Source organism: Quercus suber, unplaced genomic scaffold, assembly GCF_002906115.3.
Source record: "Quercus suber isolate HL8 unplaced genomic scaffold, Cork oak 2.0 scaffold_7, whole genome shotgun sequence".
NCBI classification, from domain to species: domain Eukaryota; kingdom Viridiplantae; phylum Streptophyta; class Magnoliopsida; order Fagales; family Fagaceae; genus Quercus; species Quercus suber.
In genome coordinates, this window is record NW_027069473.1 from 3,257,051 (window position 1) to 3,273,841 (window position 16,791).

Sequence of the window (16,791 nt, forward strand, 5' to 3'; positions counted from 1 at the left end):
ATTGCCTAGCCATGGTTTGATTCCCCAATATCTCTAACACCTGGCCTCCTGATGGATATTTCACCTTTTGATGAAGTGTAGAAGAGACAGCCCCCAACGTATGCAGCTAAGGCCCACCCAAAATGGCAATGTACGGAGAAAAAGCATCTACTACAATAAAATCTACCTCCACCACATTTGAGCTAGTCTGCATAGGCAATCTAATCATGCCCATCGGAATGACCGACCTGTCCTCAAAACTCACCAATGGGGAACTATAAGCTGTCAAGTCTTGGGGTCTTAAATTTAACCCTTTATACAGGTCGGGATACATCACCTCGGCTGCACTACCTTCGCCAATCATCACCCTCCTGACGTCATACCCCCCGATCCTTAGTGTAACCACCAAAGCGTCATCATGTGGATGTATGGTTCCTTTCTTATTCTCCTTTGAAAAGCCCAACACCAACGATGTCTCCGATCTGGCTCTCTTTGACATTGAACCGGACCCCTCATCCAAACAATGAGACAAAGACATTACCCTGGAAGGGCAGGATCCGGTTCTACCCGGGGTAGCGAATATAACATGTATCGTACCTAGGGGGGTCCTGAAGAAGCATCTCCCCGAAATGTCGAACCTGCCTGACTTCCTTGGCCACTGGAATGGTGCAGAAGTTGGGTAAACTTTCCTTCTCGCACCAACTAATCCAAATGATCCCACAAAGTTCTGCAATCCTCAGTAGTGTGTCCATAACCCTAGTGATACTGGTAGTAGAGGTTTCGATTACGTTTCGCAGGATCCCCTGCCATTCTATTGGGCCATCTAAAGAATGGCTCGTCTATTATCTTCTCTAGAACCTGTTGCACCGGTTCTCGAAACACCGCGTTAACCACCTGAGAATTAGTTGATCCTGATTGCCCCCCAAAATCCTTCCGAGGCCGATTATTATTATATCGGTCCGACCTGAAATCCCTCATTTCCTGAGTGATTACCTTGGATTTGCCTCTACCCTGTATCTGATCCTCCTCTACCCTTCTATACTTGTCAATCCGATCCATAAGTTGGCGCACACTGGTAACAGGTTTGAGAGTCAATGATGTCCTCAGATCATGCTTGGTTGGCAGGCCAGCCGTGAAAGTATTAATGGCCACGTCGTCGTAGGCCCCATCTACTTCGTTGAACATTTCCCAGTATCTATCAGAATAGGCCTTCAGGGTCTTCCCCTCGCGCATAGACATGGACAATAACGAACCCAAGGGCTGTGAGACTCTCCTACAGGTGATAAAGCGGGCCCCAAAAGCCTGGGTAAGCTTCTCAAAGGAGCCAATGGAATTTGTTCTCAGACCGTTAAACCATCTCATCGCTATTGGGCCTAGACTAGATGGGGAAAACCTTACACATCAAGGCCTTGTTCTTAGCATGAACAGCCATTCTTTGACTGTAATGGCTAACATGCTCCAATGGATCCGTCCTACCATTATAAATAGTGAACGTGGGTTGATGGAATCGCCGAGGAAGATCTGCATCCTCGATACGTCGAGTGGAGGGTGATTTTGAAACCTGACTCAAAGCTTTGTTCAAAGCGTCATTCCCCAACCCTCGGCGAGGTGGACTCTTTTCCCCCTGCCCGCGGTGGTGTTCCTCATTGTAGGAAAAAGATTCGTGGGCGGAGTTCTCGACCTTCGCCAATAATTGGTGTCATCGGACTCTTCAGAAGATTGCTTGGAGTGGTGAGACCTACGCTTTCGTCACTCGTGTCGCAATTCCCTTTTCAGTTTTTTTATCTCACATTGCATGTCCTCGTCGTTCTTTACATGGGAAATATGGCTTCTACCCCGAGAGTGGCTTCTCTCAGTATGGGTTGTCCGCACACTTCCCTCACGATCCCCCCTTTGTTCATGGACTACCAACAGATTGTCGTGATGGGACACCCTAGACTCTGCCTGGTGGGGGTTAACATCTGTCTGTTGTGGGTTCACTACTGGTTGTTGCGATGCTCCCTCTTCCATTTTAATTGCGCACTGACCTTTCCCTAAAAATAGATCAAGTTCTTCCCACAAACGGTGCCAATTGTAAGGACTCAATTCGGAAAAACCTCTTAAAATGAAAAGGAAAAATGGTCTAACAAGCCCAAACAATAAATTTTTAGAGAGTGAGTGCAAGAACTAGATCTAAGTGATAGGAAAAGCCTCTCTTTCTTTGGTTCTTTTCTCTTTCTTTTTTTTTTCTGTCCCTTCACAATGTCGTTCCTTTTCATGTTATATACTACGTTCCTCAACTTGTTTTCGCCATACACGTGTAGGTTCTATCATGGGAACTCCTTTCTGTCCCATCCCCCCCTCTCTAGGATTCTCAACTAGCCATTATAAGGCTGCTTGATCACTGTTTAGGCATCACTTTCACATTAATGCGGCCAGAGAGTTAGCTGGGAAGCATTTAATGTGGAGGTAGCAACGTCAGAAGATATTTGTTGCCTCCACTATCCCATATCCGTTTCTCAATTATAATCCAACCTTATGGACTACCTAGGGTAATCAGATATTTACATCCACCTCGGACAATCGTTCTGAGGTGAATCTTATCCTCGGACACATTTTGGATTTTCATGTGCAATCCTCGGCTCTTCTTCTTATATTAGTCATATCATGCTTTTATTAAATTATCCTTGGACGGATTGCTGTCCTCGGATTGGGCCATTGGGCCGCAGGCCCATTCCCTACAAACTTACCAATACCACCTTATATAGCTGGCCCCACATTATCACATAATACTTATTTATCTAAAGTGTGCATAGTATTATGTATTGGTTTGCAACATTAATTAATATTTTTTGCTAATTATTAGTATAATTTTTTATTCCCAACAAATTTTCATTAATCATTTTTTTTATTTTTAATTGTAAAATTTTGGAACTTTAATTCCTGAATTTTAATAATCTTTAAAAAGTCATCATTCTTCCAATATCAATTTTTTTGTGCATTGATTATTTTTACTCTTGAGCCATCACTATAAAATAGGGTTTTTTTTCCTTTGCAATTATCGAACTTATTTGACTAAAATAGTAAAATCAAAGTTGAAATGAGCTATTTTTTAAAATTTTATTTTAAAGCCGTCATAGACTCATATGCAACTTTACAATTTATATGGTTTTATTTTTTTATTTAATTCAATTTAATTTTCTTCTTAATTTTTTTTTTCAAGTTTGTCATAAAAGATTTCAAGCATATCCTGAGAAAGGTTTGTAATCATATGTAGATTCATTAAATGCAAAATTCATATGCAAATAGTTTGATACATGTAACTAAAAATAATATTATAACACAACTAATAAGAATTATCTATTTTGTTATAATAATTATTAAAATATAATAATTATTTTCACATATATTCTATAAGCCGCTACCGTGCATGGGGATGTGGGGGGGCTTTGCGCCCTTCTTGAGTCTGTCCTTGTATATAACTTTCTCAACCCAAAAAAAAAAAAAAAAAAAAAGTCACCAAATCTTTTAAAACTAAATGAAAATTAAATATATGCCCAATTGAGGTTTTGCCTCAGCCTCGGATTCCTCCCAATAATAATTTGGTGTGTGAGAAATGTAATTGCATACACACAAGATAATAGTTAGATCTTGAATAGATCTAGATACATTTGTTCTTAAAAAAAAAAAAAAAAAAAAGGCCAAAATACAAAATTCACCCTCTAAATTTCATCATAATTAATTTTAGTAATCTAAGTTTCAAGTTATTCAATTAAGGTTTTTTTGCAAACTTTTGTTAAATTTTTTTATATAAAATTATAGAAAATATTTTTCAATCATTAATTGGATTTTTTAGTTAAAAAATTTGAAGAAAAAAATTAAAATTTTGGATAATTAAGCGCAACATTTAACAGAAGTTGATAAAGATATCTTGAATAAACTTGAAATTTAAAGGACTAAAACAAAAATAAATAAAATTAAATGACTGAAATGAATTGTGATGAAATATAGTAGACGAGTTTTGCATTTAAGCCAAAATTAAAATAAAACAGAGCCGTTCTAAAGTCATAATTTTTTATTTTTTATTTTTTATTGTAGAAAAAAACACAAACACAAAGGAGCAGCGAGTAGGTAATTACTAATAAGTTGTAACACGAAAGACAGGTTACAAACACCACTCAAAACTCAAGAGGCTTGATAAGTTTAAAGGTTGGATAGAACAAGTTATGCTGCACGTCTGGCATATAAATCTGAATTCAACATTGAGAATTGAAGTCTAAAAGTAGCAGTGGTAAAAGTAACCAATACCTAACAATTCGCGGATTTTAAAATTAAAAAAAAAGAAGAAAGAAATTATTAATAATTAAAACCTTTCCACCTCTAAAAACAAAACCAAAACCTCTCTCACCACTGTTTCTCTTCTTCTACTGCTAAAAAAGCTGCGCTAATAAATAATCTTACCGCCGATCACCTCCTGCTGCAGCTGCAGGTTTCCGGTAACCACTCCTCCTCATTATCTTCTTTACGCTACGCTTTCTGCGCTGAATTTAATATAGCGTTTGTGTGTTTAATTTGTTATAGTTATCAGTTTATTGATGATAATATTGCTTCCTCTAGCTTCTCTGTATGTATGTATGTCTAAATTTTCTTTTTCATAATAGTGAAGGGAAATAATGGAACGAATTAATACATACATATTTGGTCATTTATTTAGTGGCCGCCAAAGCAGCTTATAATAATTACAGCTTTGATCATCTCGTCTGGGTGATTCATAAATTTGCTACGTGACACTGATTTACACATAAAATCAAAACAAGAATACTTTTCCATTTCGGCCTTGGGACAAAGTTTCTTTCTTTTTTTCACAATCCTGATGGATGGTTTGACGAGAGACGAGAGTGTATGTTAAATTAAAGTTGGTCTGAGTTTTAAGATAACCATCACTTGTTTCGATGGTCGTTATCCAGAGAAGTTTATCTTTTGTTTTGTTTTTTTAACAAAAAAGTAAAAGGAAAGAGGCTTTTAGGCCTAATGCAAGTTAATGCCTTTAAAAGAATCAGTTTGTTGGCTCAAAGCTCCCACTTCCTTGATTTAAACTTTTTTTATTGATTGGTCTGGGTTTTCACTTAAGTTGTCACAGCTGTTGTCGCTCTCTGAAACCACTCTGGTTCAGACCAGCTTGTTCCTTGCTATTGTTGCCTTTCTAGAACATTCTGGTTGCTCCATCTCCCATCAGTTTTCTGTCTCGTTGATAATATACTGGGGGAGAATCAACTCTCCCAGACCTTTCGAAAGTGGGAGTTTTGTGCACTATGTACAACCTTTATTTTTTTTCAATAACATGAAAAAAAAATGTTATATACACTTTGGTACTTACTTATTGAAAAATTCTTGATCTATGGTTTCTTTATTTATGGTGTATGTATTTGTAAACTTTGAAGTCCACTTTCTAACATAGATAATACTCTATGCTGCTTAGTACGTTAGGTTGTAAAATTGGCTAAGAGCCTTGTAGCTCAATTGGCACCTCTTGTTGTTTCCAAAGGGAATGTCCAGGGTTCAAATCCCTCTCTCACAACTATAGAATTATTTAAAAAAAAAAAAAAAAAGAGTTGTAAAACTGTAATGGCTAAAGAGAATTGTGTGATGTACTCTCTTTCCTTTGTTAATGCTGTTATATTATATTAGAAGTGATTGAGCTATTGTCTCACTTGGATGATGAGTTAGAGACTTGCTGACACCTTGGATTTTCTATGACTCTCTTTCAATTAATTATTATTTTAACACATTGCACTAGATTAATCCGAAATGCCCTTAAGTTTTCTATTTTTGTAGCTTGAGGGATAGGAAAAAGTATATTATCTTGTATATCTATTTTCTGTTTTTCAAAATACGCTATTTTAGTAGTCAATTTATGGGGGATTATCTTCTATACAGTTTCTCTGAGCTGGGATGTTGGTTTTGCTGGAGTTAGTGTTCTACAAATCTGTCATGTGAATCTTGACAAATTTTTTATATTTTGAAAGTCTGCAGGTAAATTTTATCATCCTTGAATGCTAATTCCTGGTGCCTTTTACAAGGTTGAGGTATCTAGAACATTGGTTCCAGCAATATAGTACATGTCCACAATGGATCTGAATCGTAAAGGTATAACCTGGGTGGGAAATTTTTTCCAGAAGCTTGAAGCTGTGTGCCAAGAGGTGGATGATATTGTGAGCAAGGTAGCTTTGATTCTATTTTACCTTTTTCCACAAGCTCTTCCCTATTTTTTTTTGGTGCTCTTTAACTAATCCTCTCATGAGACTGGCATTTTCACTGTTTTCACTGGGTGTTATTTGGTTGTTGTTTGTTTAAACAAATAACTTTGTTAGATGCACTGATGTAATCTGGTCCAACCCATCTTCAATTTAGTTGCAATTAAGCTTTTGACTGCAGCATATTTTCCTCTCATAATTTTGAATTGCTTTCATGTACAGGATACAGTTAAATATGTTGAAAACCAGTTGCAAAATATGGGTGGAAATGTGAAAAAGTTCTATTCCGATGTTGTCCAAGATGCATTAGTGGATTCCGTAAAGCGTGAAGCTCAAGCTGTGGCTTTGAAAAGTAATGCTGCTATTGGCACCTATTTGAAGTCAATGATGGGTGAGGAAAAAAAGCAGGAAGTTACTGTCATAATGCAATCAAATGTGCAGCCCGAAGCAGTTGATCTTGTGACAAAACAGCTGCCAGATGCATTAAATGGGTCTCACCTTAAAAGTCAAACTCCTCTGACTTCTGTAGATTCTCTTGAGGAGGCAGTGACAGACAAAACTCTCCAAAAGGTTGATGATGTTCCAACAAGTGAAAATCCAAATGAGAGCACTGAAGAAAATGCAATAGAGGAGTCTGCACCTGAGGTGTTGGAATTAATTTCTCCAGGTGATGAAGAATCCTCTGATGCTTTATTTTCTGGTGGGTTTAATGTTGATAATCAAGAAAATGCAATAGAGGAGTCTGCACCTGAGGTGTTGGAGTTAATTTCTCCAGGTGATGAAGAATCCTCTGAAAATTTATTTTCTGGTGAGTTTAATGATGATAATCATGAAAATGCATTTGGAGTTCCGGCTGAGGTTTCACCAGCATCTTCATTGCATATTGTGGAGTTCCAATCTTCTCCAAAAATGGGAACAGTTTGTGATAGTCTTGTAGATGTCACTGAGGTTGTTTCTGATGTTTCAAGTGTTCTTACTTATTCTGAAACATCCTTTTCAGTTGTATATGGTGAGAAAATAATACAAGAGATGAGGCCTTTATCTGCCTGCAGTTCCCTGTTAGCAGAATCTTTTAGTCTGTCTGGAAAATCACCTGACAACTACCTGGGTGCATTATCTTGTAATTATTCTGGCGATTGCGTTTGTGATAATTCCAGTAAGCTCCCCTCTTCTCCACCAGCTCCAATTATCTCCTGTAAGAATAAGTCAGTTGAGTCAGGACTTGGTTCCTCCAGCTGTATACTATCATTGGAATCCATTGGTTGGTACTTTTTCTTTTTACATTATAAAAATTTTCTATGTTTCCAATACAACTGGTGTAATTAACTAATATTTTGGCAGAAGAAGACACTTCCAGAATTAAGGAAATTTTTTCTCTGAATGAATCATCTGAATCTGCTCTAGGTGAGATTTTATTGCGCTTTCTTTCTTACCTTGCCCCTTCCCCTCAGTTAGCTGTTTTTTTTTTTTTTTTTTTAAACGGTAAGTAACACACACATCCAATGGTTCCCATGACCTTACCCTCCATTCAACCCTTACGGGAAAAGGAAGTGCGTGAGCAAGAGCTCATTGGCCTTTTCTCTGATTTCTTTTTGGTAGTTATAAATAAATGGTGATGATGATGGTTATGATAATTGCTTATGTTTTTAGCCTTGAAGAATCTTAACCATAGTTTTGTAATCTAGCATTTTACTTGCTCCATTCCTTAGGCACTGTTTTATCATTTTACTGATTGCATTTAGGTCGATTCCAAAGTATTTGTGGGGGTATCAAAGGCATGAATTTAGAGTTACCATAATACACTACATTCTGGATTACTCAATCCCAAATGTGGTGACAGTTTCATTACCAATGCATGAATTTTGGCAGTCTGAAGATTTCAGTCTTTTCCGTCTCTTATTTATACTTTTAAAGGTGATAAAGTAATGTTTGAATCTTATATACATTACAGATTTTCTGCAAGACTAGGTTAGAATTTGAAACATTTTAACTTGAAGACCACTTTATTTAACGTCTAATAAGCCTATTCTAAGCATTTGACTTTCTTGGATATGTAGTATACAATGTTTATGTGCCTGTACCATGTACCACAATGGTCTTTCTTCTGGGTAATGTAGGGCTTGATTGTTCTTTGACAGCATTACTTCTGATGATGCAGAGCTTCCTTGATATTCAGGAGCTCAAATTATGTTATTTTTTGACATTTACTACATCATTCTAGCAGAACCTTGTGTTCTAGCCTTCTAGGCGGACAATGTATTATGTGGTAAATTATTGTTTTTTTTTTTCTTAAGCAGGTTCTATATGCATAATTCTTTGCACCTTTATTTGTGTATCATGTCAGTTGGTAATAATTATGTCTTCATATCCTCTAGTCTTTTGATTCATGTATTGTTCAGTTAGCATACAAATTTGAGATGTGTATTCTGTGGTAAATTATTGTTTTTTTCTTAAGCAGGTTCTATATACACAATTCTTTGAATCCTTATTTATGTCTCATGTCATGTGGTAATAATTATGTTTTCATATTTTTCTAGCCTTTTGATTCATCTATTGTTCAGTTAGCAAATAAAATTGAGATGTGATTCTCTTAATCTTAGGATTATTTAGAATGATGGGCTCAGTTTGAGTACTATTGATTTTCGTTCTTGACCCAACTTGTATGAAATTTTACAGTAGCAATAAAGTTATTTGGATTGAAACATTTATTCCATTCTTTTAGCCTTTTTTTTGGGCATGTGATTCACTGAATCCAGGTACAGATTTTGATTGTGTCTCTGGGAGTTGGATTTGTCCAACTTCCATTTTTTCAGCTTGGGGTTTATCCATTCTGACCGGCCTTTTACTCCATATTTGGTTGCACAGAAGGGGAGAAAGTGAAGAGAAAAGAGTGAGGAAAGGGAAATTGAAAAAAGAAAGGGGAAATTACTCAAAAAAAAAAAGAAAAGAAAAGAAGGGGAAAGAAAATATTTCTCAGCGTGCATGGATGTAGAGGGAAAGAGAAAAGAGAGAAAGGGAAGGAAAATTACTAAATTATAAATTATCAATTAATTATGAAGGTATAAAAATTATTTCATAAAAAGTCAAAACTTTTCAAGGGCATAAGAGTAATTTTATGGTTTAGTAAATAGTAAAAAATTGGTAGGACCCATAGAAACCCATTCTCTCCACATTTCCTTTCTTTCCTCCCTTTCATTTTAACCAAACAAAGGAGAACGGGTCCTTTCTCTTCCCTTCTTTCCCCTTCCTTCCAAAAAGAAAATAATAATAATAATAATGTTAGTGTTGGATGTTATCTGGAATGTTTACATCATCAGGTAAAAAAATCATTTTTTACTTGGACATGGTCCTGTGCATTCTGTTTTGTTGTGTAGATAGCACCCCAGGACTCCAATCAATAACAGTAAATAAGCGGAAATTAAATAACAAGCACACACAAAAAACACAAGAATTTACGTGGTTCGACAAACTGCCTACCTCCACGGAGACGACGGAGAAATTTCACTATAAAAATAGGGAGATACAATAGTGCACAATAACACTCTCAAGAAACCCATATCCCAATTACACCCTAGCACTCTCTCACAGAAACAATAAGAATAGAAGCTGGCTGCCTTTCTTTTCTCTATTTTTCTCTCATGCGGCTGCTCACTAGGTTAATTGGAATTCTCTAATTACACGGCTGCTTCATCTCATAACCTAAAATATATATATATATATTTATATATATGTCAAAGTCGGCTGTTACTAGGAGATGTATTCCTAGTTGAATTCGGTTAACTGTGACCGACTAGGTAGACTTGGGCTTGTGGCAATTCAAGCCACACACGGCCCACTTCAACAAATCTCCACCTTGGCTTGAATTGATCAAGTTGCACGAGCAAACTCTTCCATCGCCTCCACCTTAGCCCTTAAGGGCTCACAAGCTGCAAACATCAACCAAGTCCAAGTAGCTCTTGAACTTGTCTGTTGGAATTGGCTTTATCAACATACTAGATGATTCCCAAATCTTATTCTTCTGTAGTGACCCCATCTCTTCTACATCCTTGTAAGACAATGGATCTCCACTGCTAGTTATGAGAGCAAAGCTAACCATATCTTCAAAGCCATATCTCTGTGGTGCTTTGTGAACTCGCTTCTCTCTACCTTTAGCAATTGAATAAGACTCTTCTTGTTGCTGCTGTGGATCAATCTCANGAGTGGTGACTGCAACTCTTCCTACAACTGTGTTCCCAATCAATCTGTAAAGCGTGCTTACTTTCTGTCCTTTCATCACCATCAAAGCACCTTTGGTAATCTTCATGATTCCACCCTTTGATGAGTATGAATAGCCCAAATCATCCAATACTCCTAAAGAAATCAAATTCTTTCTAAGATCTGGAACATGTCTGACATTACTAAGAACTCTCACAACTCCATCAAAATCTTATCTTCACGGTACAATCCCAATAACCGGGTATGTAGCATCATTACCCATTTGGACCATACCACCGTTGTAAGGCTTATACGTGTCAAACCAATCTTTCTTTGGAGTCATATATAAGAGCATGTGAATCTAAAACCCAAGATTCCAATAGAACGTTGTTACTTGATGAAATGAAAGTAAATCTGCACCAGCTTCACTCTCTCTGATGTTTCTTCAGCAACACTAGCTGATTCTAGGGGCTTCTTTCCATTTTCTTCTCTTGTAAATGCTCTTTCAATTCTTTACATTGATTCTTGTAGTGTCCTTTCTTGTGACAATAAAAGCACTCTACATCTTTCTTTGCACGTGATTTAGACTGTGATCTGTTCCTTTGGAGTTCGTCCTCTTGACCTGCTTCTACCTCTATTGCTTGACTCAGACTTTACAATAGTCCATCAGCCTGAGAACCATCACCATCTTGCTTCATCTTTATGTGTGACAAGAGAGCACTAGTTACCTCCTCGAGTACTATAGTCTCTTTGCCGTACATCAACGTAGTCACTAGATGATCAAAAGAAGTAGGAAGCGAGCTAACAAGAGTAATGCTTTATCTTCATCCTCATAATTCACCCAAAACTTGACAGTTGGGTGTTCAACATATTAAATGTGTTGAGATGCTCCAACAAATCTGAACCCTCCTTCATATGCAAACTATACAGTTGCTTCTTCACGTACAACTTGTTCGTCAAGTTCTTTCTCATATAAAGACCTTCTAGTTTTTCCAAACCTCTTTGCGTCTTTGCTTCTAGGATGTTGTGAATGACCTCATCACCTAGGTTTAGACGAATAGCGCTAGCTGCTTTCTCATCCATCTCTACCCATTCTACATCCTTCATCGTTTCCGGTTTCTTCTCCTTCCCAAGCAAGGCCTTGTGAACTCCTTGTTGAATTAGGAGATCTTTCATCGCCTTTGCCAAAGAGAAAAATTTCCTTGCCACAAAACTTCTCTACATCATACTTTGTGCTTGACATCTTTACTGTGTTCAAAGGATTGAATCCTAACCTTGCTCTGATACCACTTGTCGTGCAGATAGCACCCCAGGACTCCAATCAATAACAGTAAATAAGCGGAAATTAAATAACAAACACACACAAAAACACAAGAATTTACGTGGTTCGGCAAACTGCCTATCTCCACGGAGACGACAGAGAAATTTCACTATAAAAATAGGGAGATACAATAGTGCACAATAACACTCTCAAGAAACCCAAATCCCAATTACACCCTAGCACTTCTCACAGAAACAATAAGAATAGAAGCTGGCTGCCTCTCTTTTCTCTATTTTTCTCTCATGCGGCTGCTCACTAGGTTAATTGGAATTCTCTAATTACACGGCTGCTTCATCTCATAACCAAAATATAAATAATATATATATTTATATATATGTCAAAGTCGGCTGTTACTAGGAGATGTATTCCTAGTTGAATTCGGTTAACTGTGACCGACTAGGTAGACTTGGGCTTGTGACAATTCAAGCCACACACGGCCCACTTCAACATGTTTCATAGTCAATTAAATTTAATGTTGAAAAACATATTAATGAGGTGAAGACTACAGCAGTTGATGTATCATACACCTTTGGTACCAGAGGGAATGGTCGTCATTCTGTGTGGTTGAATATAATTGTAGCTAGTCTGATTCTTATGATATTTTTGTTTCTGACATAATGACTGGAATGCCCTTCGGACTGCATTAGCAAGGTTGGTTGATTGGAAATTATAGCTGACAATCCCTACATTTGCAATATCTTTTGTTGTTACCTTATCACTTATCATTTATCACTAATAAAGCTTTTTTACAGGACATTCATATGACTTGAACAATGATATTAATGACCATGATATGGAAACCATTGAATTGTGTGACAAGGTGAAGCTTGATGAAAGCTGTGTCATTGTAGAACCTAGTGAACTTTATGCTGTCTCTCATAGAGTGCGAAAGCTCAGATCGTACAGGGTACTCTCTTTTTCAGATAAAACTGTTCTTGTTGTATTTGTTTGAATGCTAACATAATAAAAATGGGTAGGAATGCATTGTCTAACATGCCCTCTTAAACATTGTCTAACATGGAAACTGAACATCATTTTCCTGACCTTAATAACATATTTTGTTAAGAGAAAAAGCCATATCCGTCAAATCTGGTCGGCTTTATTATACTTGATCTGTCAAAGTGAACTCATCAAATGGTGAGTTCTGTTCCTTTTTCTCAATGTTGAAAGGGCACACTTGTTTGGAATTTCAATATATCAATACATAGAATGTACTTAAGTGAAACCTATTTGGAACATGTTTTTTGGAGTCATTATGGCTTTTGAAAGTAATAATTTTCTTGTATGTACTTCAGCATTAAGGAATTGTGCTTCTTGGAAACTATATTAGAATCTTTTATGCCTTAAATTTATTTATTTTTAACTTTTCATTGAAGAGTTTGGCAACTGAATCTTTTTATTTTTATTTTTATAATTACTCTCTCCCCACATTAGAAAAAGATTCAAGATGCATTTGCTTCAAAGAAGAGATTGGTGAAGGAATATGAACAACTAGCAATTTGGTATGGAGATGTTGACATGGGGTCTAGCAAAGACGGATCACAACCTCTTTTGACATCTACCCCTGCAAAATCCTTAAACTCGAAAGATTTGCAATTAGAACTTTCATATGACACCGAATGGGAGCTTCTGTAGATAAACAATAAACCTCTGTATATAGCTGCAATTAGACTGGTCAGAGAGCGTATTTCCTGTGCAGATGAGGCTCCTACTTTCAATGTACACATGCAAAATAAGGTCGTTCAATGACTGTTTCAGTTCTAGATTAATAGTATTCTTTTCTGGTTAAGTTTCGATATACTGCAACATCTTTGGGGTACAAGGTAATTATACTCTTTTACTAATAATGCATACATTAGTACTTGCGGATGTAGTCATTGGTTTTTCTCCCTATTTAAGCTTTGTGGCCTTTCTTTTTTTTAAGAAAGAAAATCCTCCATTTCAAAAAATTGATAAACAAGATTGCAATTTTGAATCCTCAGCAACATGTAATGCTGCCTCCTAAATTTTATGGAGGGTTGCATCACATTTCTTGGTGTAGTTTTAATTTACAAAAAACCGTGATAATTTTTCAACAAATAAGCATACAAAATCTCATTCCATGTATCAGGTACTCCTGGTAAGCACCAGTGAATGCAATCTGCAAATTTTTTTGGATCAGATCTCTGTTCCTTAGTCAAGAGCTTGCCCTTGCGTTCCCCATATATTGATGTGTGAGCATCCCTTCGAAACTCTGACAATTGTGTAATATTCAAAAGTGTTACATTGACTTTTAATTGTTGTAATATGTCATGTACTATGTCCATGATCTTGAGGCTTGAGCCAGTGCCCCAGTATGGACCTTGGATTGGGTCTGACTCATTGAAGCAGTTTCCATCACTTCCAGGCTTCCATTCCCAGCTCCTACGTCCAAAAAAAAAAAAAAAAAAAAAAAAAAACAAAACAAAACAGTAAGTGGTGTTTTTCAAACTGGGGGCAAAAACTTGGTGCCTTTCTAGAAGCTTGTAGTCCAATTACACTTCAACTTAAGGGACTTCTTGGGCTTTAATCTAGTTAATTATTGAGGAACTCGGTTCTCCCTAGCACTTAGTCTAGCAGAGCTGAAATCTCTTGCATTTATTCTAGAATTCTGAAATCAAATCCAAGTCCTTTACCAGTGGGAGTCCAAAACACTGGAAAACACAAAAATGATGGGGGAGTTTCTAGGGAGGGATTAGAGTAAAGCTATCTATCAATGTGTAATCTCTAGGCTTTATGTGTCTGGCGGAATAGAAACACCCAAAAGGAAATGGTTGGGAGGTGATGCTATGTATTCTTTATCTTCCACAAATTCATATATAAAGTAAAACTCACCATAGGTGTGTTGGAGACATGCTCATGAAAAACACCTTTTGATTATGAGGATTGATCTTGGAGTCTATCCAATTTGCCCATGTTTCTAAGGCTAGTCTGTAGGCAGTGGTCACATTATATTCTTTCACATTATATGGAGATCCATATCTGAAATCAGAAAACCACGAAAGGCAGGTAGTGTTAGATTCTGAAACTCAAGTCTCCACTCAAAATAGTTTTACAGGACAAACTGAAATGTAAAAGTAAGATGTACAGTAGAAAGGTTGAATGCTTGATGGACCCTTTTTGTAAAAAGCAAAAAAATCCACGAGCTAGAAACAATGATGGATCACAGAAGTCATTCTCTCTCATTTTCACGACTTTGATTATATGCGCTGGACCAACTCAATTTCCACGAAACAAACAAACACCTCGAAAAAATTCGCAGTTTTATGATTAATTGCCAAAGATAAGTTAATTACATGGTTACACAATCCTCGATGTAGAAAAATCTACTTGGGTTTTAATTAGTGAGTTATAGAATCTGATACTCACGTTGCATTAATTAGAGGCTTATACATCCACCAGACATAGCTCTCAAATACCAGCACATCAACTCCTTCCCACTCTTTGCCATGCTTAGCTATTGAGTCAAGCTTGACCGACCGTTTCAGCACGGTATGATTTGTTGCATGATCCGAGTTAGACTCAACGATAAAGGGTGCCCAGTAATACTCAATCGATACATCATACTCCTGACCCAAAAAAAAAAATCCTAATTTTAATAGAGTGCTTCTAAGTTTATCATCATAGTTCAAAACCTGACAAGTTATACTTGGTTTCCCTATATATAAAAGCTTGATCATTGCTGTTGAATATATATATTTTGGAGTAATTATTGGATAATAGGCAAATTGGGAATAGTACCTCGGCTTTGAAGATCTTCCTGGGAGGAACTCTTCGAAGGGATTTCTTTCCTTCTGGAATTACCGATTGTACTAAACAGACCATTGATTCAAATTGGGCTCTTTGTACTGAGTCTCCTACAAACATGAGCCTTTTACCCCTCAAGATCTGCAACAGCTTTAATGGATCGAACCTGAGAGGTCAAAAAACATTCAAAAACTCCATATCACCAGTTATAAAAGTGGTGGTATGACAAATAACATGACACAGTTTTATTCTTTTCTTTCTAAGGAATTTGAACCACAAATCTCTCTCCTAATGAAATGAAATGAAATGGTTCTACAATGATTTGTCAAACATCTTGGTGGATCTATAAAATCATCAAATGAAGTGGCAATGTGGCATGCCATCTAATTAAAAACATAAATGAATTTCCACTAATAAAAAAAAAAAACAAAAATTTTCTTAAACCCACTTAATGGCAACTCAAATGACTATCAAAGTGTAGTTGTAATCACATAACCTATGTAATAGTCATGTAATTTGCTTAATTGATTTAATGAATTCTGAACTGTTACGTAATAGGATGGAAGGAGAGTGAAACTTTGTCTAAAACAAAAAATGACAGATTCATTTCACTTATATTTTGGAATTCATTTCCACACCGCAACAAAACAAAGTAACATGAAATAACATCTTGAATTGTTTGGTTAGCATTTTACAAGGTGCTTCTATTGCTTTGTAGAGCAGTGATCAACCTTGATCTTTACTTCCGAAAGTAAGATAAGTGCTTTAACCAAAAAAAAAAAAAAAAAATGATATACAAATAGTGTTTACCTTGGGAGATTGCATCCATTAGGCTGCCACCTCCAATTCTTGTAGAAGGAATCAGGTCTCCCATTCCTGTGGCAAGTCACCTGTTTAACCAAGAAGGGGCAGCTCTCTTCTGTATAAAAAGGATACGACACATTGTCCCACACCCATTTCCCTTCAAACACATTGCATCTTTCTTCAATACGATCCTTGGGAGAGAGAACAATTGGTAAGCTATGCTTTTCACCTCTTGGCCAGCCATATAGCCGGAAAATCTGGCTGTGGTTGCTCTTCAAGTTATCCAGAACTAGTCGTGCAGTTCCTAGGACTAGAAGAGAAGCCAATGCAACAGGAAATAGTGATTGGATCCGCCGATCAAGGGAGAGATGCTTCGTCATTTAGGATATCAGGTTTGATTGAAAAAGATGCAATGGTTGTGTTGTGTCTTTCTCCTTGTAAATGATGAGACAAAAGTTACTTCGGGTGTTTGAACTTAGAATGAATGTCTTTAGT

At 36.7% G+C, this 16,791-nt stretch overlaps 3 protein-coding genes across 7 annotated transcripts; 1 reads left to right on the forward strand and 2 right to left on the reverse strand.

Moving 5' to 3' along the window:
• Positions 1-735: 735 nt before the first annotated feature.
• On the reverse strand, positions 736-1,341 carry LOC111992165 (uncharacterized). Its single transcript, XM_024023997.1, has one exon. It carries the CDS (start codon positions 1,339-1,341, stop codon positions 736-738), a length of 606 nt encoding a protein of 201 aa, XP_023879765.1.
• A 2,906-nt stretch (positions 1,342-4,247) lies between these two features.
• LOC111992175 (uncharacterized) lies at positions 4,248-13,600 on the forward strand. 5 transcript variants are annotated; one of them, XM_065774706.1, is made up of 7 exons: positions 4,251-4,454; positions 5,985-6,179; positions 6,435-7,020; positions 7,213-7,473; positions 7,554-7,616; positions 12,480-12,634; positions 13,162-13,600. In XM_065774706.1, the coding sequence occupies exons 2-7, from the start codon at positions 6,078-6,080 to the stop codon at positions 13,360-13,362; spliced, it is 1,368 nt and encodes a 455-aa protein (XP_065630778.1). In that variant the 5' UTR covers positions 4,251-4,454; positions 5,985-6,077; the 3' UTR covers positions 13,363-13,600. The 5 variants fall into 5 exon arrangements, with proteins under 5 accessions (XP_065630774.1, XP_065630778.1, XP_023879775.1 ...); XM_065774702.1 differs by having other exon boundaries at positions 4,248-4,454; positions 6,435-7,368; XM_024024007.2 differs by having other exon boundaries at positions 6,435-7,473.
• Positions 13,601-13,676: 76 nt separating this feature from the next.
• Positions 13,677-16,791, reverse strand: LOC111992176 (protein trichome birefringence-like 31). The gene is made up of 5 exons (XM_024024010.2): positions 16,303-16,791; positions 15,487-15,658; positions 15,115-15,314; positions 14,581-14,727; positions 13,677-14,130 (listed from the first exon to the last, which is right to left on the reverse strand). Exons 1-5 carry the CDS (start codon positions 16,674-16,676, stop codon positions 13,776-13,778), a joined length of 1,248 nt encoding a protein of 415 aa, XP_023879778.2. The 5' UTR covers positions 16,677-16,791; the 3' UTR covers positions 13,677-13,775.